Here is a 24,100-nt window from a genome sequence, read left to right as displayed (position 1 = left end):
AGAAGAGGGCCATGCTGATCCCAGGATGCCCCCGCCAAGAGGCATGAATTTTGCTTATAACTTCCATCTTAAGTTAACACAGCTCGACAAGCTGTTTGGATAAGCTCACTGCACAATTTCACGTGACACTTGGGACAGGGGGCGACAATAGGCCTCCACTGTTAAGAGGAAGCACCCAGCCACAGCCATGTCTTCCTCTTCCCTCTCTCTCTCCACATCTGCCACTCTTCCAAACGTGACGCTGGAGTGAGAGTAAGGACTTTAAGTCAGATAGTCCCAAAGAAATTATTTTCACAATGTAAGTGAAAGGGATGTATCTGGATGGACTTTATGCATCAGAAAACTTCAACAGTGAGGATTAGAGCATGTTACACAGACCACCACCACTGGAGGTACTTTTCCAGCTCTTTTATTCCTTTAATATCTTAACAAAAGATACCCCCAAATTTAAAAAACCTTTGAAAAATATACACTTTCATATTATTTACATAACATGTGAGTACAGGTTCCAACATCATACAAACATTGCTATGTTAGAAACAGCGGAAGGCATGATGTAACTCACTGCCTCACGGCGTAGGCTAATGGACATGCTTTCGTATTTCAACCACCTTTGTCGCTTGCTATCCTGATACATAGACTAGTAGGCACCTGAGAGGCTGGAAGACTACTGAACATGAACTTAATACCTTCTGATGTGATCTTATTATTTTCAAAACTTACTGCATTTTAAATTTCTTTACAAGGTTACTTCATCCACAACTAAGCTACCTTTATTGTCATTATCCTAAATGATCAAGTATAAACCACACAAACTATTAATGTGCACAGTTCTAAAAATCAAACATAAGACTGGTGTGGCCAAGTTGTGTCAGATAAATCCTTAAACCCAGGAAATTCCCTAGTGCTTTGTAAGCCATCTAAATTCTGTTAAACAGAAGGGGCAACTCCAGTTTCCATACTCTGGACTATGTTTCTTAAAAATGTATTAAAAAGTGACTGACGATCATTGGAATAATTGGTACCTTATAAATTAACCAAGAAACCTAAGATAAAAAAAATTCTAAATTATAGTTTTATTTGTATTTAAAAATACATTGGAAATTCTGCATATGCCCATGATCAAGCTTATTTTCAATGCACATTACTTAAATTTTGATGACATGGTTTGTTCTGACAAGTCCTTTTGCCAGCTGAACCCCGAACTACGGAAACTCCTGTAGATTCCACTTGCCCTGCCACCAATGATGTATACTGCTTCCTTGCTAATGATGATCGATGGCTTTCATCTGCCTTTTATCACCTGAACAGTTTTTCGACCATAATGGTAGTAACTGTAAGCTGATGCAGCTGTGGTGAAAGCTGTGAAACACCTTTTTTGGAAGAAAGAAAGAAAGGTTAGTTATCAAGTCTCAAACCCAATAACCCTAAGAATCACAAAGAATACATTTAATAGAGTTATTTAAAAAGCAAAAAGGCCATGGGTGTGATTCTTTTTTTAGCTCCAGGAATCTACAGCTGCTGCTTTTAAGATAATGTCAAACAGAAGCGAGTTAATGAACCTGGAAAAAAATACTACTAGCCATCGTCACCTTCACCCAGCCGTTGTTCTAGGTGTCTTATGCCATCATTTCATTTTCACAACAACCTTCTCTTACAGAGCGGCAGATGGAGCCCCAGGGAGCTCTTCAGGGCCACAGAACCTTGTCTGAGCCTTGGCTGGGTTTCAACTCCAGAGCCCCTACACTCTTTCCACTGCTCCATGCTGCTGAGGGTGTTAGGCTTTTATTTCCTGCAGAATTCAAGTATCTGAGTCATTTTAAATAAAAGCCAGCGTTTTGTTGTTGTTGTTGTTTTTCAAATGATTTTTCCTTAAGTGAACTGCCAGATTCACCAGATTCTTTGAAGTTCCATGAGTGATGCTCACGGCCCGCTGGGTGCTCGCGGCCGAGCGCGCTCCTCTTTAGTGCACCCGTGCGCGTCTGCTTCCACTAGCTCAGCAGGAGATCACGGAGACTCTATTTTTGTTTGATCCCAAAGCTGTCTGTTCCAGTTTGATCATCTAAATTCACACCTGAACCAATGCAACATGCATGTAAGGAAGAGTTGCTATTTCTGAGAACTAAGTGGGATACTTAGAAAATTCTTTATCACAAGGTAAGTTGCTAAAAACTACTGTCAAAGTAGGCAATATGATTGTTGACAGGCTGGAGAAAAATGGTAAAAATCTAGAAAGTTTCTATACTTAGACGGCTTTGTAAATGTCTTCAGTTCTTATATCACTTTAAAGAAACAGAAAATAAAAGAGAGGTGTATTATGGATGTAGTTTAGTCAAGAAAGATAAAACTCCCACAGATAGACCAATATTCAAAGAAAAGGCATTGGTCCTCTATCAAAAGCTGCAGGATGAATCAGAAGAAATGTACACACATATTTTAGAAAATAAAATGTTTAGCGTGTGTATCATCTTTAAAGCTTCTTTAGCTTAACTGACTTTGGTTAACTAACCACTTCCTGGCTCAGACTGCATCAAGCAAGGCTTTAATTAGAGTTGAAGTGCACTAAAGCACAGTGCTTCAAGTTCAGTGCAGGACATCTGGACTCCGCAAGTTTGAACCTGACATATTTCCAAGATGATACATTTCAAAGCTAGAGGTAAGGATAATGAAATAAAAATCAAACGCCTTTTCTCCAAGTTTCCGCCTCACTACGCCCCTGCACCACTAGGCTGGATACACCTTCCCCTACCCACTCTCCTACACCTGACCTTGCTCAGGGTCCGTCCTTCACCCCAGTGACCTCCCCCAGTCTCTCCCTGTATAAGCCCACTAGGCCTCTTGCTCAAATGCCACTTCCTCCCTGAGGCTTTCCCTCTTCTCCCTAGCCGGAACCAAGTATCCCTCCCTTCTCCAAAACCCCAATAATTTATCTATACCTCTCATCCCTTTTAACTTGCATGAAAGCTCCTGTGATTTCTATATCCCATGCTTGGTAGTGAACTTCCGAATAGTATCAGTCATAAAATATAGCCCCCAGTTTTACCCGGTTGGTGCTCAATAAACATGGTAAGAACCAAGTAATTCTAAGACTGTCACAATAAGCCATTTTGTTGACATTTTCAGAGAGTAACCCTACACTTACCACAGTATCTGAAGATAAACGCTGTCCGCGTAATTGAAAACTGGAGCTGCCAAAGAAGCTGCCACCAGGATTAACTGGACTGCCGTGTTTACCTAAAACAAAAGAAGTCCTAAATGAACAGTGCCAAGGAGATCCTGTCTCCAGCGCAAGAGACAAAGGCACAGCCCATCGTGCTGTGACATGACATACCCTCGGCATGCTTGGTGCTATAACATCCTTGCCAAAGAAGCTGGCATTTACACCCAAGCGGGAACTTCACTAACCGGCTCATCTGTCTTCATTTACAGTGAGGGTAAGGGCATCTGTCAGAAAATACGACTACCCTGAATTTCCACAGCAATTCAATAACGCTGCAACGTTCTCTGCCTTTTTCAGTTGTCTGTTAAAATAGCCCTGTGGATGTGGAAATAATGAAGCTACCTCTCCACCGGTAAAACGTAATGAGCTACATGACTTGCGTGCAGTCACAGCAGGTTACAGGACCGAGCCCAGCAGCCAGACTCTCCGGCACGCCATCCAGTGCGCCTTCGCTTGTCCAAATGTCAACCCTAGCAGGTCGGACACTGAAATGCACTCACCTCCACAAGAGGGGCTCTGGAGGCAGTGAGTATGTTCCCCTACCCTACAAGACAGCTTGGAGGAGAGGAGGAAGAAAACAGAACCAAAAATGCGCTGAGAAGCATGCTGGGGAAGAGGGTGTGAAGGATGAAGCAGTGGGAAACGCGCACAGAAGCACCTCTGTTCTAGCGTCCATTCTGCAGCCGAAAGACAAGGATTCCACTTCTTCTTAAAAAATTAAATAATACAATTGTCTGGACAACTTCTTGCACCTTTTGAGTCCCTTTCTAAGCAGGGCTACACTCTAACTGCTGTACTTGCTACAAATATAAGTCACTTGAATAAAAAAAAAAAAAAAAAAAAAACCAAAGAAAACCCCATAAATGTAGGTAAAAGTCCACCCCCAGGGAGTTTTAGGTATAATAGTAATAACCTCTCTGTCCCAAAGATGATCTGTGTCCCTAACCTGTTAAACTTCTGTCACAATGACCTTATCAAGGCTACGAGAAAAACAAACATGCCTTCAGAGGCATTAATGGTGTGTTCTCTGCATGCAAAGATTGGCACAGTTACTGTCCTGAAAGGGGCTCAGGAAAACAGGACGGACGACCAAGAGGAGCAGTTGTTCATTAGTAAATACAACTTTTTCCTATCTTTTCCATGTAATAATCAATGGTAAAACGAAGGGCCTGATTTTACACTGTTTTCACCACAGAAAGGAGGGTGATGAAACTACAAAGGAACCTCCATAATTTCTTTGTAGCTCAATCAAGATACGATTACATTTCCACCCCCTCCACCTTCCCAAAACGGTGACCCTAATACTTCACTCAGAGACGTAAATGCTCAGACCACCAATGCAAAACACAACGCGTATACTAAAGACCCAAAAAGCTCGAAGCACAAGAGACCTGAGTTAGTGGCCTCACTCTCTATCTCCTACAGTCAGTGCGCTGAAATATGTCTCATTTTCAGCTGCTGCAGACTGAGGTTTATATATAAACATTTACAAGGGAATAACTTAAAGGATGTGTGTGTCTCTTACCTTGCTGATGAAGGTTGGTTTTAACCTAGCAGTGGCATAGCAAGGATTGAAATACTTAGAAAGTGTTCGCTGGCAGAGAACAAAAAGAGAAAGTTTATTCAATTTATCATTCAAGTTTAAAACAAATATTTTGTTATTATATGTAGGTAACAGTTACTGAATACTTACCATATGCTGGCTCTATGCTAGACAAGCCCTTTATCTGCATCTTCTTTTATTACCCTAAATGAGCAGTGTCTATATTCCTTATAAATCATACACAGGTCACTGAAAACAGATTTTTTTAATTTACAGATTACTCAATCCCTAGAAAACTCTAACACAGCAACTACCCTAAAGTCTGCCCGATGACATCTGTTTTCTAAATAAACTCAGTAACTTTCTCTTATTGCTATTTTCTTCCATAGACTAAAAAATGAAACGAGTAAGATCCTGCTATTTTCACTGGATTGAGAACCAAAAGATGAGGTTATCATGCTTTGCTCGAGTATCTCAGCACAACAAACAAACATGCGAACAAACCATTCCGTGCTCGTACAACTGCGGTTTTACAAACTAGTTCCCGACAATCCGCAGCAGAGGCTCACTCAGGCAGCTGGGTCACACAAATGCTCCCAACAGTTTGCTGCCAGGGACAGGACGAGCTGGTCTGGCTTTTACGTGCTATCAACTAAAAAGGTTTTGACTCATAAACATGCCTTTTTAAAATTGATTACTCATGTGTTCACTGAACAACTACCATTGTGGGTGATTAAAATAGCAAGATGACAGTTATGCGTGGTTTTAAGAAATTTTTGGAAAGAGGACCAAAAAACAATGGCCATAAATTACTTCCAAAAAGTGACACTTGGGATACAATAGAGTGGGTTTTCTTTGTGGGGTTTTTTTTTTTTTTTTGCCTTACATTATAAGTAATAATAAAAGAATTTTTTTTTAAACAAACTCACCGGTGTTGGAAGAGTTCGATATCTGACGTAAAAAACAGCAGCAATCAGCATTACATCTCTTGAAATTATCATATACGTAAGTGGAACTGAAAATCAAATATAAAAGAATTCTGATTAGGATTTTGAAAATTACTGATAATAAAGCCTCATTCAGCCTTATGAACTGGTGTTTCACAGAAGTAAAAATGTTATAAATAAGCATTGATGGTTTAGGGTCCTTACAGTGAACCACTGATTTTTATATTCTTCAACCTACCCTCAAACCAAGTGAAGGACTATGTCTGCCTTTCAGAATGTCAATCCTCTTGCCTTTTTTCCTTTTTGCTCATGTTTTTAAGCTGTCATTATTAGTATTAGTGTCAGCTCTACTCAGCCCCCACTGCCTCCTTTGTGACCTCTCAGCTTTGTGAATTTGGAAAAATGATCACCATGCTTACTATACTTACATGGAATGAATGAGACGGTAGAGACTGGAAAAGACACTGACTCAAACCATTATGCCGACTCAGGAGCTCTGATGGCTTCTCCATTCTAGACTATTTTATAAGCAGTAAAATTTGTTGTATGTAACACTTGTGGAAAAGCCAAATATTTTCATTCTTGTCTGGCCAGTCCCTATCCAGGCAACTGCTATATTTTTCTCCTGCCCCATTCATTCAACGAATTCTAATTTAAAAAGAATCCAATCTGTTGATAATTGTCTCATTATCCTTAAGATTCTATAGCATGGGGGCACCTGGGTGGCTCAGTCAGTTAAGAGTCCAGCTTTTGGTTTCGACTCAGGTCATGATCTCAGGGTCATGAGATCGAGCCCCATGTTAGGCTCTGTGCTGAGCATGAAGCCTGCTTAAGATTCTCTCTCCCTCTCCCTCTGCTCTTCTAAAAGGTTCTAAGCATGGACCCAAAGCCAGAGCCAGCAAAGTACTTTAGGTTAATACCCAAAGAACCCCTGCTTCCTTGTTGAATAACAATGGGAGAGCAAAGGTCCTGTTTCGTTTCACATCCTTCTACACTATAGGAAGTCTTAACTATGAACATACATTGCTTTCATTAGAAAAAATATTTTTTAAAAAAGAAAAAAATCCTGACACTCAATTAAATTGTTACAAACTAAAATAACAGGGTCATGTGTATCCCTTCCATAATACTTTCAAACAGCTCTTTTATGAATTACTTTTGAGATCATATTTATGGTCCTCTCCAGTTCGGACATTCTATTCGTTCTGCAACTTGAGCAAAATCTAATTACAGATTACAATTTAAATCTCTGTTGGTTACGGCTATGATGTAATTGTAGATCGGTGGCCTAGTCCTTGATGACAAGACTGTTTGAAAGAGAAAATGCTTATCTACCACTCAAGTATGGCATTTGGAGCACACAGAAGACACAGCTGTACGAGCCAAGTAACAAACCAAGCCAGCCATGATTTTTGTCTATAAAACAGACTTTTCTACAGCAACCATTAGCTGGCAAATCTAACCATCAGATTTTAAGAAGCAGCAAACTCATGCAAATTACATAGAGTAAACCTCCTAAACATAACTTTAGAAGAGAGTAAACACCTGTTAGTGTATTTCATCGTCACAGAGGAAAAGAGACTAGGTCTTAACCCTAAATAAGAGGTTTCTGCAAAAGAGACGAGGCAATTCAATACGCTGCAAAGACTTAGGCTCTTGTTGTAACTAGTAACAACCACACTACCATTTGTTGAGTATCTGGCACTGTTTTAAGCATTTCATACATATTATCATTTAATCTATGTATCAACTCCACAGAACAGGGACCATCACTATCCCCATTCTACAAATAAGGAAAACAAGCCTTAGGCAGGTTATATAATCTGGCCAAGGTCACCAGTTAGTGAGTAATACAGCCAGTACTAGTACTGTACCACTAGTAAACAGTATAGTAAGCAGTACAGCCAGAGACCTAAGAATGGAACCTAGGGAATTCATAGCCTATGCTCTGGCCAGCGTACAGGGAGGGCTCCAACCCAGCCGTGTGAGTCGCAATCAGCATCTCTGGACTCAGCTTACCATCTGTAACAGCCTGGTGGAGGAAGGGAAAGTTAACAAACCTCAAGTGTTATCCAAACTGACTGCCCAGCACAGAATCACCTTGGGAGAGCTTCCCAGAAGCACAGATGAAAGCTCCCTGGGGGACTGGCACATACAGCCAGGCTGGCACACTGCCTCGACAGGGGATCTCTAAGGCCTCTGCCAACTGACAGTATATATACAGGCCTTTACTTTGGTTCTTTGGGCAATTTTATCCAGTTCCCTGGCTTTTGCATCTTCTAACTGCTCCTCCTTTCTCCCCAGCCTTCCCTTCCCTTTTCTTCCAGGGCTAAAACAGCTTTCATTTTGCCTCTCAGAGTAAGATAGTGTGTTAGTGAGGTAGGAGGGTGTAAAATGCGTCAAGGGATTGCTCCAAGGTTTTCCTCCCTACTTGCTAACCCCATCTGAAATAGGTCATGCCTGCAACAAGGAGGTACATTATAGGCTAATTTTATTAGCATTCAAGAGAAATTAATAAAACAAAGTAACTTTTACATATCACAAATGGTCATTATCAATATTATAGGTTCTTGCACTGAAAATAACAGAATAATTATTTCAGAAATGGATTCAAACCAGCAATTAGAATTTGCTATACAGTAAACCTGAAATAATACAAGATACAGAAAAGAATCAGAATTTAGAAAATGTGGCAGAACAAACGCACATAAGCCAGTAGAAATTAACTTAGACTCACATCCCAAATCAAGTAAGTTGTTTTCATCCTTATCTCTCCCTTCCATAGAAAGAGCAAGAGGAAAAGCAGAATTATTTACTATCCTAGCTGAGGAAGAAAGCACATTTCTTACTCTCGAGGAAACAAAGCTATTCAAATCTAGGTGGATGTAACTTTTACAAAAATGCAGGCAGTATAAAAATAAGAAGATGCAACAAACTTCCCAGTTTTACGTTTGTTAGCAAGAACTACTTTAATTCGAACTGATTAAAGATACCATAAAAAGCCCAACAAATGCCAAGCAAGATAAATAAAAAAGAAACTCATACCAAGATATTACTATGAAACTGTGGAAAACCCCAAAGACAAAGAGAAAATCTTAAAAGCAGCCAGAGTAAAAACAGTTAACTTCAAAAAAGAAATGGATTAGCAGTTGACTTCTTTTATACCAACAACAGAAATGAAAACTGAATATGTTAAACGTGCTGAAATGACTAACAACCCAGACTTCTATACTCAATAAAAATAGCTTTCAAGAACAAAGACAAAATCAGAGAAAGACAAATACTGCCCAGTATTACTTATATGTGGAATTTTTTAAAAATTAAAATAAAAGTTGAAATAGAAACAGCAAGTAAAAAAGTGGCTGCCAGAGGCTGGAGGATGGCAGAAATAGGGAGAGCCTGATAAAAGGGTGCAAACATCTACTTTAAAGATGAATAAAGTCTGAGGATCTAATGTGACTGTAGCTGATTACACTGTATTGTATGAACTGAAATCTGCTAGGAGAGTGGAACTTAAATATTCTCACACATACAAAAGAATAAAATGTTCTCATACATACAAAAGAATAAAGGGAAAATAAAAATACTTTCAGAGAAACAAAGACAAGAATGTACTACCAGTTGACCGATATTAAAAGCATTTCTGAAGATACACTTTAGATGAAAGGAAAATGATCCCAGATGGAAGGTCTGAGATACACCAAACAATGTAAGCCAGAAAAAAGTAAATACGAAGATACATCTAAATGAACACTGTAAAAACAATATCATGTGGGTTTAAGAAGTATATTAAATTAAAGTTTGGCAACAATAACCAAAGCTGAGAAAGGAATAAATGGCGGTAAAGCAGGGCCCAGAGTGCAGATTCATTAACACTGAACTTCGATAAGGATGAATGATATAATTTTGAGAATAACTAAATGGAAACAGTATAACACAGCCAAACTGTCACAGAGGGAAAACACGTATAATGATACTCTATACAGATGTAGCAAAGCACATATGAGCCAAATGAAACACGTAAAATGGAAGACTGCTACACAAATATTAGTAATCACAGTAAATGTTAATGGATTAAATGCTCCAGTTGAAAGACAAAATATTAGACTGGATAAAATAAAGAGAACCCACCCATCTTTATGCTATTTACAAGAGATATCTCAAATATAAAGATACGGAGAAACTGAAAGTGACTTATCTATCAGGCAAACACTGACCTGATCATTATTGAAGATATGGAGGGTCTCACTTCAAAATAAAACATTCAATTTACCAAGAAGACAAAAAAAACCTAATTTATATGCATTTAACAGCAGGACTTCAAAAGACACAAAGCAAAAATCAGACTACAAAGAAAAATAATGGAAAACTAATCACAAAGGAAACTAATCTATTCTTTCTCTCAGTAACTGACGAACAAACAGACCAAACAGAAAAAAGAAGTCAGGAAGACTTAAATATCAGGATTTAAAACTTGACCAAATGGATATATATATCACACCCAACTACCACAGAATACATATTCATTTGAAGAACATGTAAAATGTTTATAAAATTTGACTGTGGGGGCGTCAGGGTGGCTCACTTGGTTGAGCGTCTGCCTTCAGCTCAGGTCTTGATCCCAAGGTCCTGGGATCCGGCCCCGCATCGGGCTCCCTGCTCAGTGGGAAGCCTGCTTCTCCCGCTCCCTCTGCCTGCCGCTCCCCCTGCTTGTGCTCTCTCTGTCAAATAAATAAATAAAGTCTTTAAAAAAAAATTGTATAGTGGCCCGAAGGGCTAAAATCAGAGCATGTTCTCTGGATATAAGGCAATTATGCTTGAAATTAATAATAAAAAGATAGCTAGAAAAACCCACAAATTAAAAAATACATTTTTACTAACCCTCTAAATCAAAGAAAGAATTATAATGGAAATAGAATATTTTCAACTCAATAATGGCAAACATACTTTTAACAACATACGAGATGCAGTGAAAGGGGTACTTAAGATGAAATGTACAGCCCTAAATGTCAACTTCAGAAAAGCTGAAAGGAATGACATATATTCATCTACAGCTGTGCTGTTCCAACACAACAGCCACTAGCCACGTGGGAAAGTAAAGCCCCTGAAATGTGGCTGGTGAATGAGAGGTGCTGTAAAATAAAAACTAGACCCTGGCTTTTGAGAGCATAGTATGAAGAAAAACTCACTAATTTTTTATGGATTACACATCGAAATGACAATACTTTTGATCTAGTAGGTTAAATGTTACTAAAATTATTTTCGCCTGTTCCCTTTTATTTTTAATATAGCTACTAGAAAATTTTATATTACATATATGGCTCCTATTGTATTTCTACTAAACAGAACCAATCTAAAGAATTTGGAAAAAGAACAGCAAGGGAAATCCAGAGAAAGAAATAAACGAGCAAGATTTAATGAAGTGGTAAAAGGCCAAAGTTGGTTCTTTGAAAAGATTCATAAAACGGACACACCTCTGTTGAGACAATTCAAGGGAAAAAAACAAAGAAGGGACAAATAACTAATAATCAGGATGAAAAGGAGGGTACTGCTACATACCCTAAGGACATCGAAAAGTTGATACGGATACCATAAATAGTGAATGGTCAATCTTTATAAATGTAGTTGTAATAGACAAGTTCTCAGAAAAACACTACGACTTACCAAACAGACAAAAGATGAACCAGAAAATCTGAATCATCCTATAACAAAAAAAAATGAATCACCTATTTGAAAACTCTTTCCTAAACTCCAGTCCTCAGTGCTTCAGTAAGTTCTACCAAACATTTAAAGAATGAATATTGCAATTTCACAAACATCTCCCAAGAATGGGGAAAAAAACCTAGACTTCCTAACTCTTACTATGAGATTGGTATAAATTTGATAGTAAAACTTTATATATCCTTGCTGGATATTCAGAGAAAAAAATTCCAGGCCAATCTTGTGAATACTGATATAAAATCTCCAACAAAATAGCAGAAACTAAATTTAACAATATTTTCGTAATCTATCATGATCAAACCGGATTTATACAAGGAATTTCAGGTTGGTTTAACATTAGAAAATCAGTAATGTAATTCACCACACATTAATAGCTTAAAAGGAAAAAGAAATATGACTCATGTCATAATACATGAAGAATACACGAGAAACAAATAATCAAATCAAAAAATGGGCAGAAGATATGAACAGACACTTTTCCAATGAAGACATACAAATGGCCAACAGACACATGAAAAAATGTTCAAACTCATTAGCCATCAGGGAAATTCAAATCAAAACCACAATGAGATACCACCTTACGCCAGTTAGAATGGCAAAAATTGACAAGGCAAGAAACAACAAATGTTGGAGAGGATGTGGAGAAAAGGGATCCCCCTTACACTGTTGGTGGGAATGCAAGTTGGTACAGCCACTTTGGAAAACAATGTGGAGGTCCCTTAAAAAGTTAAAAATAGAGCTACCCTATGATCCAGCCATTGCACTACTGGGTATTTACCCCAAAGATACAGATGTAGTGAAAAGAAGGGCCATATGCACCCCAATGTTCAATAGCAGCATTGTCCACAATAGCTAAATTGTGGAAGGAGCTGAGATGCCCTTCAACAGATGACTGGATTAAGAAGATGTGGTCCATATATACAATGGAATATTACTCAGCCATCAGAAAGAATGATTACCCAACATTTGCAGCAACATGGACGGGACTGGAGGACATTATGCTAAGTGAAATAAGTCAAGCAGAGAAAGACAATTATCATATGGTTTCACTCATTTATGGAACATAAGAAATAGAAGGAAGCTCAGTAAGAGAAGGAAGTAGGAATGAAGGGGGGGGTAAACAGAAGGGGAAATGAACCATGAGACACTATGGACTCTGGGAAACAAACTGAGGGCTTCAGAGGGGAGGGGGATGGGGGATTTGGATACGCCGGTGATGGGTACTAAGGAGGGCACATATTACATGGTGCACTAGGTGTTATACGCAAATAATGAATCATGGAACATTACATCAAAAACTAAGGATGTACTGTATGGTGACTAACATAATAAAAAATTATAAAAAATACATGAAGAAAAATAATTTGATAAAATTCATAATCTAACTGTAATAAAAACTCTTAGCAAACTCCCAATAGAAGTGAACTTCCATAACCTAAAAAAAGGATATCTATATAACCTATAGGAAACATCTTATTTAATAGTGAAATATTGATAACTTTCCTTTTGAAACTGGAAACAAAACACAGACTCTATTCCTATTCAACACTGTACTGTGCAGTATAGAAAAGGAAGGAAAAGAAAAGGTAAAAGAAGAAATACACTATCATTAATTAAAGACAATCCATCATTGAGGACGGAGAAAATCCAAGAGAACTTACATTTATATATAAGAGTTTTTAAAAATATTTTACTTATTTGATAGAGAAAGAGTGTGTACACGCAGGAGTCGGGGGGGGAAAGGGGCAGAGGCTCTGGAGAGGGAGAAGCACACTCCCCACTAAGCAGGGAGCCTGATGTAGGGCTTGATTCCAGGACCCTGAGATCATGGCCTGAGCTGAAGGCAGACACTTAACCAGCTGAGCCACCCAGGTGCCCTTAGAACAAAAGTTTAACAAGTTTTGCTAGACACAAAAATCAACATCAGAAATAGAATTGATTTTTATTCTATCAACAACAGGTGGTTATTATAAAATGAAATAGTAAAAAGCTACCACTTAGAAAAGCATCAAAATTACCAAGATTTGATTGGTAATTACCAACTTGGAATAAATCTAACAAAACATTGTTTATTACTTCTCTAAAGAAAACTAACATTTCAACACTTAAAAGAGACTAAATAGAGTAAATATATCACGAGTGTGGACTGGAAGATCAATATTGTAAAGATATCAATTCTTTCAAGTAGATCTATAAACTCAATGCAATCCCAATTAAAATTCCAACAAGCTTTTCTGGGGAACTTGAAAAGCTCATTCTAACATTTACACACAAGGGGCGCCTGGCGGGCTCAGCTGGTGAAGTATGGAGCTCCTGATCTCAAGGTTCTGAGTTTGAGCTCCATATTGGGTGTAGAGACTGCTTAAATAAATAAACTTAAAATATATTATTAAAAAAATAAAATTTACACACAAAATGGAAAGGGGTAAGAATATCAAAGGTGGAAGGCCTTGCTCCACCAGGTATCAAGACTTTTAGCAAAGCAGTAACAATGAAGGACAGTACTAGTGCAATAGACAAATCAACGGGGAACAACTAAGACAACCCAGAAACAGATCCATGTATATATGGACATTGCAGTGAGTCTGGAAAGTACAGACTTTTCAATAAAAAATGCTGGGACAGGAGCACCTGAGTGGCTCAGTCAGTTAAAGCATCCAATTCTTGGTTTCCGTTCGGGTTGTGATCACAGGGTTACGGGACTGGGTCCTGCATCAGGCTCCACACTCAGCGCAGAGTCTCCCTGTCCCTCTCCCTTTGCCCCTCCCCCTGCTTGCTCACACACTCACTCTCTCTCAAATAAATAAAATCTTAAAAAAAAAAAAAGTGCCTGGATAACCTGATACCCACAGAAAGAATTAAAAAGTTTAATTTTTAGGAGAGAGATTTTTTCCTAAAACATCGACTAGAAAAAATGTAAACAAACAAAAAATCCTAAAAACTTTCCAATACAAAACATAATCACATATAAAGGAAAAGGTACCAGATGGCATGAGACATCTCAATGGCAAGAGGGAATCTGGAAGTCTACAGAACAGGGTCTTCAAAATTCTGAGTGAAAATGATCTGCAATTGAAAATTACACCCAATTCAAATCTCAATCAAGTATGGAGGGTAGGATAAAGACATTTTAGATGTCTTTAGAATAAAGACACTGTGAACTTTCAAAACTCTGGCTGCCACACTGCATCCTTACACAGGAAACAACAGGAGGTTGCACTCCACCAAAAGGAAACTCTCAACAAGGAAGCCACGGGAATTTGGAAAAATAGACCCAACACAGAAGAGAGACAACACAAATTCCCAGAATAATGGCAAAAAAGAATTGTCAGCTTGCAAAGCAACCTACACCAAGTATTTAGGTAAGCCTCATAGCAAATGTTCACAGCAACATTATTATACTAAAACCTGGATACAGTTTCTTTGTTCAAAAGGGAAATATCTGATCAACCTTTGTAAAATACAACTAAATACAAAATAACTAAAAAATTAGAGGCATGAAAATATGTGCACACATGCACACACATCCAAGGTCATTTGGATCTTGAATAACATTAACAGAATGCTCCTTAGGTTCCCCCCCCCCAACCAATTATATTAGAATGAGAGTACCCCTGCCCCTTCAACACCCTCAACCATATATACACCAAAATTCTGACTTTCAAAGAAACACATAAATATAAACATTAATCCAGTTCATTTTTTAATTTGGTGTGGGAATTTAAAAGCCTTAAAGTGAAAGAGAAAAAGAGCCTCTAGATTGAGGACACTATACTAGACTGAAATGCCATTACACTTCTTCCTATCAAATGGCAACAATAACATGCTGTTGAAAGACATCGTGGCTATGTTTGCTTTATTCTCGGATTCTATTTCTAACACTTGGAAATTTACAGTTTAATCTAAACCAAGGGAGGAAAACTGAGAAATACAGCTTAAGTAGAAAATGAACAACCATAAAAGCGCATGCTAAATAAAAAGCAAAAGATCATAAAATTTTGTTAGAGTATTTAGATAATGTACAAACTATGTATCTATATGATTTGAAATTGCATAACAATGTCTTAAGTAAAACTAGCAATGTGAAACTTTATAAACATTTTCGAGATTTCAGAGCTCTCATTTTTTATAATTAAACTGCACTTAATTAAGTAATAGACTTAAGAAAACTTTAAATTGCTTGCAAAAAACCAGGCACTAATTAAGAATATAAAATACCGTTTCAAAAAATTCTAAACTAATATGAAGTGGCAATGCGAAATAATACTTGCTTAAATTTAACTTTAAACAATCTAAGAAAACAACAGATTCCACTAATAAAGCAAGGACATAAATTCTAAAGTAAAATAACGGCTTGACAAGCAAAACAGTTCAATGGTTTAAAATTAGGGAAACAGTTTTAAGGTTGAAAAACATACTTTCGGAACAAAAGTTATTTGTCTCTCAATCAAGAGAAATCCTAAACTGACTAATGTCACTCTTCCCTATGCTATTTAAAAGTACGCATGATGGCGTTCTTACCTGGAATAAGATCTGCATAGGTCAAGCTAACATATAAGATACTGATAAGTATTTTATCAGCAAGTGGATCAAGAGCACTTCCCAAAGCTGATTTTTGATTGGCCCAGTTTCGAGCAATAAATCCATCCAACTGAAAATAGAAGTTTTTTTTAATAAATGTCATAATAGGTACAGAGTAGATATCTTGAAAGTTAACAGATACCAGAATAACAACTATATTTTCATAAAATGTTAATAAAACCTCTTCTGCTTCTTACTCCCAAACCTTCTCACTCTTTCACTGGTATATGTTTAGCTTTCAAATTACCAACTGGTCTAAAAACAACTTCACTTTTCTACAGTACTTTTCAAGGCCTTCTGGTATTTATTTTATTTTCATAAGGCCCCTTTGTGGGTTGAACCCAAACAAATTTAGAGATTTAAAGAATCCCCAAAAAACCCACAGAAAGCAAGGCTGACGGAACATGGACTGGGAGCCCCTCCTTTGAGCCTTGGGCTATTTGACTACAGCCAAAATAGCTGCTTAAGTGCTTGCAAGGACTACCTTTTAACTGCAAGACTTGGATTTTCACTCCTACCTACTTTTCTATGACACGATCCAACACTCTAAGTTTTCACTGTTATTATTTTTCTTTTTTGTTTAGTGCAACTGTTAATTCCATGTCTGACTGTATGTGAATAAAAGACTCAATCCTCAGGGGTGCCTGGATGGCTCAGTTGGGTAAATGTCCAGCTCTTGGTTTTGGCTCAGGTCATGATCTCATGGGTCTTGACATCAAACCATGTATCAGGCTCCGCATTCAGCTCCACATTCAGCGGGGAATCTGCTTGAGATTCTCTCCCTTTTCCTTCCCCTCACCTGCACGTGTGTGCTTTCTTTCTATCCTCTAAAATAAATAAATCTTAAAAAAAAAACAAACAAACAAACAAAACAACCCTCTGTACCTGGACTACTTAAAAATCTTGATATGCAAATTACTTATTCCTTATTCCTGGAAACCAATTATATTTTAAAAGCAGACGTCATACATGGTTACCAATGGGCCGATGGAGCCTGTAAGCAGCTTTTTACTTAACCTACCCAGAGTTTTTAAAACTGTAAATTAGTTGCCAACATTTAAATATCCAAAGTCTTACCACAAAAATCCAGATCTCTAGTTTCACTTGAGAAATGGAAAGATCTGATCACCCTGGAGCCACAAGATGAATTGAAACCAAGTATCTATCTATCACCTATTCCCATTAAATAAGGGAGGTTATTTTCTGGCTTTCCAGGTCTCTACCTGGCTTTCACTCACTTTATTTAATTTCAAGCTTCAACAAATGTTTGAATTTTCTAGTCCTATTTCCAAGGAGAAAGAACCAAGGAGAAATTAATTTAGATAAAATTTAACATGTACATTTTAAAGGATAAATAAGTCCTCTGTATCTCAAGTATTCCAGTGAGTTAGTTACAGGCCTATGGCTAAGAACTTGCTCTTTAGCAGCAGAACATAAATGATTAAGAACTTGCTCTTTGGCAGCAGAACATAACTGGTTCAAGTCCTGGCTCAGCCATTTACTATGTGACCTTGGGGAAATTATTTCGCCTAAGCTTCCCTTTCCTCATCTGTATAACCTACCTCAAGGGGTTGATTGTCTTCAGCACATAATGGAATTAATACTTGTTTAGTACTCAGTAAATCGCCAAAAACAAAAAGCAGTTACTAGCCAGAACTACAGCAACTGAAAGAACCTATTTTCTTATAAATATACTACACGTAACAATGTCTAAGAGAAAGTACCTAGAACTGGGCATCGGGGACTTGGAAGATTCAGGTTTCAGTTCAGTTTTTGATCTCAAGGAACTTAAACTTTCACTTTTTCACTAGCATTCCCATCTGTTCTCCCCATTTCCTCTACCTACATTAGATTCCAAGGTCATCAACGTCACCACACCTTTGCAAATATCTGTAACTCCCTTACTTCCCTCTCCAGCCACCCTGCTTACACACAACTATCCATGTACTTACTCCAGGCCTGTACCTATTCAACTGACCATTGCTCAAGAACACATAAGTGGGCTAACTGTTCTCGCTTCAAAATCAGGATCATAAATCTCCCGTGGGCACTCCACACTGCCTGGCAATCCCACACCTGTTTACCTTCTCTTTTTACACTGTCTGTTCTCACTTCAAGCCCACTCCTCCTTCCCTCCCAAAGCCTCTCACCCTAACACATGATCATATCTATACTTTCCTTGAAAAACAGAAACAGATCATTAGCACTCCCTTATATTCCCACCCACAAATCTACCACCTACCTGCTGCGTCCATACACATTCTTCGCCTTCCCTGATTCATGATCCTAGGCCCTCTCACCTTCTGTGATTTGCCTCTCTTCTCCCCCATCTCTCCTGCATCATCATTCTCCTCCTTTCTATCTGGTCATTTAATTAACCAGTTAATTAACAACAAAAATTTCCCCAGTATATAGAGCTTTAAAAACCACCCTTCCTTGACCCTACACTTCCCTATACCCCTGCAAAGCAAAACTTTCTCAAAACGATGTCTTTGTCATTATACCTCACGTTTGTTGCCAACACACTCTGATCGTCCCCACTCCTCTAGAGATGGTGCTCATAAAGATCACCAATGAATCCTACGTTTTTAGCATACTTGACCTCAACACAACGGAAGCACTGTCTTCACTTCACTTCTGGGACACCTGATGGCGCAATTTTCTTCCTCTCTCACCAGCTGTTCTTTCTGTGTCCTTTACTGGCTCCTTTTCTCTTGCTCCACCTACAGCTCATTTCTCTGACCCCTTCTCTTTAATCTGGCCTAAATGATTTCACCCAGACTTGACCATCCACACGCTGATAACTCTCAAATTTATCTCTAACCCTGACTTCTTCCAACTTCAAACTACTACTACCCAACTGATACCTCTACGTTGACAGGCACAACGACTCTTGGTACTTTTCAACTCTGTCCTACCCTGAGTGTTGCTCATCACAAAAATTGTTACCTTCATGCACTAGTCGTTGAAAAGAAAACAAAAAAGTAACAGCTCATCAGACATCTCTCTCTCACTGCACATGTGCGATCCACTGACATATCAACTCTTATCTCCAAAACATATCCCAAACTCATTCACTTCTCTCCAAACTCCCATCCCAGTCCAAGCTACTACCACTGCCACTCCCCTAGGTAACTCTAAGCCTCCTAACCAGTCTCTCCGCTTCCATTCTTGCCTTCCTACAACCTATTTCCCATATACGACATAAATCAGGCCTTGTCATTCCCCTGCTTAAACTCTCCATGACTTCCGCCATCTGCCAGTGGCCAATCTAGAGGCATCAAAACCTCCATGAAATAAATGTGAAATATGGTGCTAGATAGCTCAGGTTTTCACATACGCGGTTATAAAGATTTAGAAAAATGTAAATGAGGTCTCTCTGAGTTCAGTGAATACTGCAATCTCCTGTGGCAGCTAAAAAAAAGGTACAAGCAAAAGAAAAGCAAATCCAGTAACTAAAAAAGATGTCTGTTACATTAAAAAAAAAAATCCATTAGCAATATAATGGCCTTTGACAGACCTGGAGTGTATCTGAGTGAAGACCTTCAGGCTTCAGAGATAAAAGCAGGCACAAAAAAAAGAAAGATTGTGAGAATGGGGAGAAATAGTGACAAACAGGAGCTAAACTCTGAAAAAAAGAGTGAGAACCATTTTGAGAGACTATTTTTGATGCATATTTGGAAATGCTATATAATAATGCAAATGTCCTTTGTTTACCCTGCAAATTCTTCATTTAATTCTATACTGTTCACCAATGCCAATGGGCAGGTGGGATTTTGTTTCTGTGAATCTCAAAGGGAATAGCTGACACTACAGATACTATACAACTGTTATTTATAGAAAATTAGCTGATCTTCATTCTCACTAAATAAGTATCAGGCAATACTTTTCAAATATAAGCCAGTATGAAGAGGCACCAAATCATTACCGCGTGTCTGGGTGGTCACATGGATCTCAGACCAGCCCTGTACGAGAGTATAATGTATTCAGGATATAATGTATTTATTTCTACATGCTAACTTTACCCTGATGTTAAATTTTTCCTCTGTCTTTCCACCACTTTTCTCAACTGGGTTTTTGTAGGACATGTAATTTTAAGTCATTTCAAATCCCTCACACAATAAAGTGGGTGATAAATACAAGTAATGTCATACATGCTGATGGCTGGTCAGTCCACAAAAGCCTATTTCATACATATGTTGCCTTCTGTTATAAAATTGTTTTCCAAGTTCTAATTTGATATAATCCAAATAAATCCTTCCCTCCCCCAAAACTGACAGTGATGTACAGAGGATCTTTTTTCATCTGTCCATCTACTAGGGGGAGTGGAAGAAGGAAGGATGCCTAATGCCTGGCCCAGGGCGGTATCTTCTGCCGGGTAGTCAGAGGGTTGCAGAGCAAGGATCAGAAATCAATCTGTGTGCGTGCCTATAGCCTCCCACCAGCATAAACCTGCACAGAGCTCTGACCTCTACAAGCTCCCTGGTCACAATAACTGACCCACTGTTTCTCCCTCCACCAATAAAACCAACTGTTGTTAAAGATCAGAATATTTCTATCACAATAAATAGAAAAGTAGTCTCACAACTTCTCTCCTTTATTTCTATCCCTAAAGCAAATACTTGGCTCCTTGGGAATTTCTAAGGGTTTTTCTTTTACAAAAGAGTTAAAAAAAAAAAAACAAGAGTAAAAGCACCTCTCCCATGCCTCCCAACAAGTTCCACTTCTTTCCTTAGATCCCTTAAAAAATACAGAGTCCCACACAGATGCTAAAGGCAAATACTTATACAAAGTACTAGGTCAAATTCATCTTGAGGATTTCCTTCCAGGGAAAAGCAGACTAAGTGTACCAGAGACCCTGGGATTTGAAAGGGGAGCACAACGGGGAGTGCATTTACAACTTACCAAATCAGTTAGCCCAGCTAAAGCAAAAACTCCTAGTGCAATATTAAAATCCTCTTCGATAATCAAATAGCCCAAAACTGGGGCCAAGCCAATTCTCGTCATTGACAACATATTTGGGATTGTCCATGGGTTTTCATACTGCAACACAAAGACAACAAAATTTAAATTAAATGCTATGAATCCATACTTTAACTCTATTAGAAAAATATGCTTACACCAACTTAGGAGTCAGAAGCTCATAAACTTTAATACTTTGAGCTTTAAAATCCAGTCTGTTGTTTACAGACCATAGCTCTAAAACTGTCCAGAATACAGAAGATGAAGATAGGTCGTATGCCCATAAAGTGCTATACACACACACCCCCACACACTTCCTAAAGAGAGAAAAGAACAAACATGCATTGTTTACCATATGGGTCAAGGCTTTAATATAGGACCTCATGACTAGAATTCAAATCTTACAACACTCTGCTTTTAAAAGTATAACTTCAAGATCTTATACTTCAAGTAAACAGGCTAGATGAAGGGTCAGAAAAAAAAAAAAAAGCCAAATTATCAACCCCAGGCATTTTGGCTTAAGATGTTTATTGTAAATAACCTCCCTCCCTCCTCTGTACATACCCATCAAAAGAAGGCTAAATGCTATACAGTGTATGGACATACGATAAAGAGGAATAAAAATTTAATTCCATGATCTCATCACTAAATTGATAATTGCTGGAAGAAAATAGAGCTAGAAATAGGGATTGAGATCCTTAGGAAATAAAGAGAAATTTTGTAAATCTGTTCAAAATAGCCATGAAAATGAAATGTTAAGATTCCCACCTAGAATCTGAGGGCTTTAGGATTCCTTGAAACTTCATTTGGAGCCAAGTTGTTTGAAGTTGGCACTAACAAAAGGACTCTTTGGCAGCTACTATGAAGAACATTACTTCCTTGCCAAACAAAATCTATTTCATGAGAATATTTCAACATTAAAAAGCCTCACCCTAGTGGAGCTAAGATACCCTGGCCAACAGGATACAGAAATAATACCAAGAAAACGTCTGCCTAAAGCCTGGACTTTTTCTCCACTGGTGAAGGTTGCCAACTGTACCCCATGGGACTATCTCCTCACAAGACTAACCTTACTCTTAATCAGTAACCAATTAATCTGAAACTTAACTTTGATTTTTTTTTTAAAGTGACAGTTTCCATTTCTAAAGAAATCTTTTAAAATTCCATGAACTGTCCCATGAGAAAAAGCAGTTCTCTAAAGATACTAAATTTGTGTTTATAAACAAACAGGTAAGAAATGTTTACCTTCGTCTGGAGGGATAATGGGGTTGTTACGGCAAAATACTGTCACTGAAAGCTACAGAAAAACTTCATATTTTCCAGGAAACAATCACCAAACAAGAAGCAGTACAAACCTCTACTCAAGGACCCTTTATTAAAAGTAGACCACATTATGTAATTAAATGGGAAAATTCTGGGAACATATTCCAAATTCAAGTTCAAAGGTCACAGTGTTTCAGAATCCAGAGAAAAAAGATAAGTCTGTTTACCATAATGTGGTACAGAATAAGTCAAACACTAATTCAATGTTACAGCAACTCGGGGGGGTGGGGGGGGGTGGGGAGAACCATAGTTCATGACTGAGAAAAAGGAATCATAAAGCAAAAGGTCAAAATAGAGTCCCAAAATTAATCTCAGAAATATCCATAGGGCAAAATTAAAGTTGCAAATATCCAGATCATTTCATTTGGTGAATTAATCAACAGAAGTATAATGCTGGAATAGTGAAAGAGTTCTTTTTAGTTCCAAATATTTTAAAGTACCTCATTAATTTCTAATCATTAAATTTGGAAAAGTTTCTAAATTAAGAGAGCTAATCGCAGATTACCCAACCAGATAACCTGTGGCATACTCCACCAACTACTGCCGCTCTGGGAAGGACTTCAGCAACGATATGGCAACCTCAAAGCATTCAGCATTCAAACCCCGACATACTTTAGCTATTAGTGGAGTTGAGACCCCGGCCAGGATGTGGCCACCTCAACCCATGCTGTACAACTGATGAAAGCAGTACAAGGGCCCACTGAAGACATAACAATTGAAGATGTAATAATTGCATGAGTCTTGCTAACATGACATCAAAAGCTCTTCCACATTCATACTCTGGTGTCTTCTGCTTGGGCAGTATTTCAAAAGGTAAGTGGACAAATAATTCGTTCCATTACCTCAAAAAGAGAGTTGTAATCTTTTTCTATAGAGATTAAAGAATCCTTTAATTACGACTTAATTATCCTTCATCTTATATACGGTTACCAAAGGTCAAATGATAGTGAACCAAACTTGCTATACTTTCCTAAAGATTCCTACTGACTTGCCCTAAACATTGGGGAATGGCTTCAGAGAATTAAAAATAGACTTAATAAGACAAGTGAAGACTATTTTTACCAATGCAATATCCTGAGGCCGATCCCGCTGAAGGTGCGGACAGAAAAGGGGCAGGGAAGGAGGGATTCTAACTTGACCGCCTGAAGGTGGACTCGGTTGGCACCTCTGAAATTAATCCCAACTGAATGACTTGTCCGTTACTCCTCTTCAAGGGAACGGTTTACAAGTTCTGGAACGGAAACGTCTGACTTGGGCCAGTCAGAGCACGTTATTCTCGTCCAAGTCCGATCCCCGTGAGGGCCCACGACCCCGACCTAGGGTCGCCCCTCCGCCTCCTCCTCGGTACGTACCAGGCTAGCGGCGCTCGCCTGGCCCCATCGGCCGCCCCGGGCCTCCGCGGCGGCGTCCCCTCCAGCTGCGGGCCTGGGGGCCGACTTCCCCGCGCCGGAGCAGTGGCCCCGTGGGCCGGCCCCAGGCAGTCGCAGGCCGAGAGCGGCCGGGCGCAGCCACCAGCGCTCCACCAGGCAGCCTAGGCAGCCAGGCACCGAGCGTAGCAGAGCCCCGCGGGCGCGCCCCTTGCCCGGCCGCACCCCTGGCGCCCATGCCGCGCCGCGAAGGACCCCCCACGAGCCGCGCGCCACGCGCGAAGCCAGCATGACCCTGCCGCCGCGCCGCGAGGACACAGGCGGCGAGAGTTCAGCAGCCTGGGGCACCGGCGGGCCGCCTTTCTATAGAGTTCCCGCAACGTTGGAGAAGCTCGGCCGCCTCCATAGCAGTTTTCAAACCCCAGCACGCTTCGCT

At 39.0% G+C, this 24,100-nt stretch overlaps 1 protein-coding gene across 2 annotated transcripts; it reads right to left on the bottom strand.

The window, feature by feature from the left end:
- Window positions 1–393: 393 nt before the first annotated feature.
- On the bottom strand, window positions 394–24,093 carry CRLS1 (cardiolipin synthase 1). 2 transcript variants are annotated; one of them, XM_026503051.4, is made up of 7 exons: window positions 23,650–24,093; window positions 20,918–21,055; window positions 15,953–16,082; window positions 5,693–5,778; window positions 4,746–4,814; window positions 3,143–3,234; window positions 394–1,373 (listed from the first exon to the last, which is right to left on the bottom strand). In XM_026503051.4, the coding sequence occupies exons 1-7, from the start codon at window positions 23,953–23,955 to the stop codon at window positions 1,286–1,288; spliced, it is 909 nt and encodes a 302-aa protein (XP_026358836.2). In that variant the 5' UTR covers window positions 23,956–24,093; the 3' UTR covers window positions 394–1,285. The 2 variants fall into 2 exon arrangements, with proteins under 2 accessions (XP_026358836.2, XP_026358838.2); XM_026503053.4 differs by lacking the exon at window positions 23,650–24,093 and adding an exon at window positions 23,360–23,596.
- Between the last annotated feature and the right edge of the window lie 7 nt (window positions 24,094–24,100).

The sequence above is a fragment of the Ursus arctos genome, unplaced genomic scaffold, assembly GCF_023065955.2.
Source record: "Ursus arctos isolate Adak ecotype North America unplaced genomic scaffold, UrsArc2.0 scaffold_16, whole genome shotgun sequence".
Classification (NCBI taxonomy): domain Eukaryota; kingdom Metazoa; phylum Chordata; class Mammalia; order Carnivora; family Ursidae; genus Ursus; species Ursus arctos.
Note: the sequence above shows the minus strand (reverse complement) of the source record. Positions and strands in the feature narration are given on the sequence as shown.